The sequence below is a fragment of the Apis dorsata genome, unplaced genomic scaffold, assembly GCF_000469605.1.
Source record: "Apis dorsata unplaced genomic scaffold, Apis dorsata 1.3 scaffold_199, whole genome shotgun sequence".
Classification (NCBI taxonomy): domain Eukaryota; kingdom Metazoa; phylum Arthropoda; class Insecta; order Hymenoptera; family Apidae; genus Apis; species Apis dorsata.
In genome coordinates, this window is record NW_006263483.1 from 339,082 (window position 1) to 340,810 (window position 1,729).

Below are 1,729 nucleotides of genomic sequence, written 5' to 3' on the forward strand. Positions count from 1 at the left end.
CGATAGGTTGAATTTCGAATTCTACATCATATAATTTTTCAATATTCTTATGTACATAAATGTTCTAATATTTGTTAAATAATTTACATATACGTTTTTTATAAAATTTCTTGTAAGTATATACATATATATACACTTATATATTTTTTTTATTTCTATTTTTTCAAAAATATGCATGTAATCTTAAATTATCTCATTTATATATTACGAATCTCATTTTCTGAATACAAAGTATGTATTTTTAAAAAAACATTTATGATATATAGAATGAATAGAATAGAGCTTATATATAATAACAAATTAATATAAATCTATAAAAGAAATCAATAAGCGTTAATATCTTGATTATTATTATATATAAAATAATTTTTAAAAAAATGATATAAGATAAAGATAATTGCTTTTTACTATAAAGCATAAATAGTGATTATATAATCATAATGATTATAATATATATATATATCAATTTTTATACTTTGAGAATATTAAATAACACAAATTAACTTTATATGAAGCTCTTTTGTAATTAATAATACAATTTTTTCTTTCAGATAACATATATAAATCTAGATAACAAAAAATATATATTTTACAATACCATTACATTGCTATGATTTTAAATAGATTGTTATGTTCATGTAGATTACATAGTAATCTTTGCAATGAAAAGTATAAAACTGCATCACTCTTCTCGTAAAACCGTTAAACATTTTTTGAGCAATTCCGCATGTGCCTAGAAACAAAAATATTTTTACAACAATGAACAATTATATAAAAAAAAATAAAAATGAAAGATAAAAAAAGATAATGAAAGAAATATGAAAACATTTTTACTTTTGCATGTTTTATTTCAAGTTCTGTTAATTCAATCAGATTCTTTCTAAATGCAGTTACTCTCCTCGTTTTAAAATCCATTAGCTCTATAATATAAATTAAAATATTATTTATGGCTATTTATTAAATAAATTAAAAAAATATGTATAAAATATTTTATTTTTTACCTTCTTTTCCTTTTTCTGACATTTGTTCAAATTTTTCACAGGCTTCCGTTTGAGCTTGTTCCGCCTAAATTAACAAAACCGGAAATAATTATAAATAAATAATACTATTAATTTTAACAACTATATATTTTGCATCAATATACAGATTTTTTTTATTCTTTTATATATAGATACTTTATACAAAGAAATAAAAACATGCAATTATTTTAATTATAACGTTATTTATATTTTTCACAATTTTATTATAAAACATACACTTTCAACATTTGCTATTCTTTCTCCTTTTTTATCTTTTTTTTATAAAATTTTTAGATATTTTAATTTTTTTTATTTGAAATTAAATAAAATCGATATAATAAAAAGAAATATTCATGCAAATCTATTTCATGCATGTTTAATGAAATAATAATCTAAAATTTTAATTACAATTTTCAATTTTTCTTTCTTCCTTTAATATATAGTAACCATATTCATTCTATAAAAATATTACTGTTTACAAAAGCATAGTTTAATCATTATGCAATTTATAAAATATTTTATAGTTTCAATAAACATTATTATATATAATTTTTAAAATAAAAAATATTTGAAATCATTATATACTACAACAAGGCGGCAAACATAAAAATGGAGAAAAACACACCTCAGCAACCTCCACTGCCTTGATAAGCAAAAAAATTAAATTTATAGTTAGATGCTAATAGTATTTTATATAGTATTATATATAT

The 1,729-nt window shown here is 18.6% G+C and overlaps 1 protein-coding gene across 3 annotated transcripts in view; it reads right to left on the bottom strand.

Moving 5' to 3' along the window:
- Positions 1-503: 503 nt before the first annotated feature.
- Positions 504-1,729, bottom strand: part of LOC102680252 (sorting nexin-6) — a 4,046-nt gene continuing 2,820 nt past the window's right edge. For 2 of the 3 annotated variants that reach the window (XM_006614862.2, XM_006614861.2), the window contains 4 exons: positions 1,645-1,662; positions 1,002-1,065; positions 835-920; positions 505-733 (listed from right to left, as the gene is read on the bottom strand). In XM_006614862.2, the coding sequence (XP_006614925.1) occupies positions 683-733; positions 835-920; positions 1,002-1,065; positions 1,645-1,662 (219 nt within the window). In that variant the 3' untranslated portion in view covers positions 505-682. Of the gene's footprint in view, positions 734-834; positions 921-1,001; positions 1,066-1,644; positions 1,663-1,729 lie in introns of all 3 variants that reach the window. The other variant, XM_006614863.2, reaches the window with a different exon arrangement.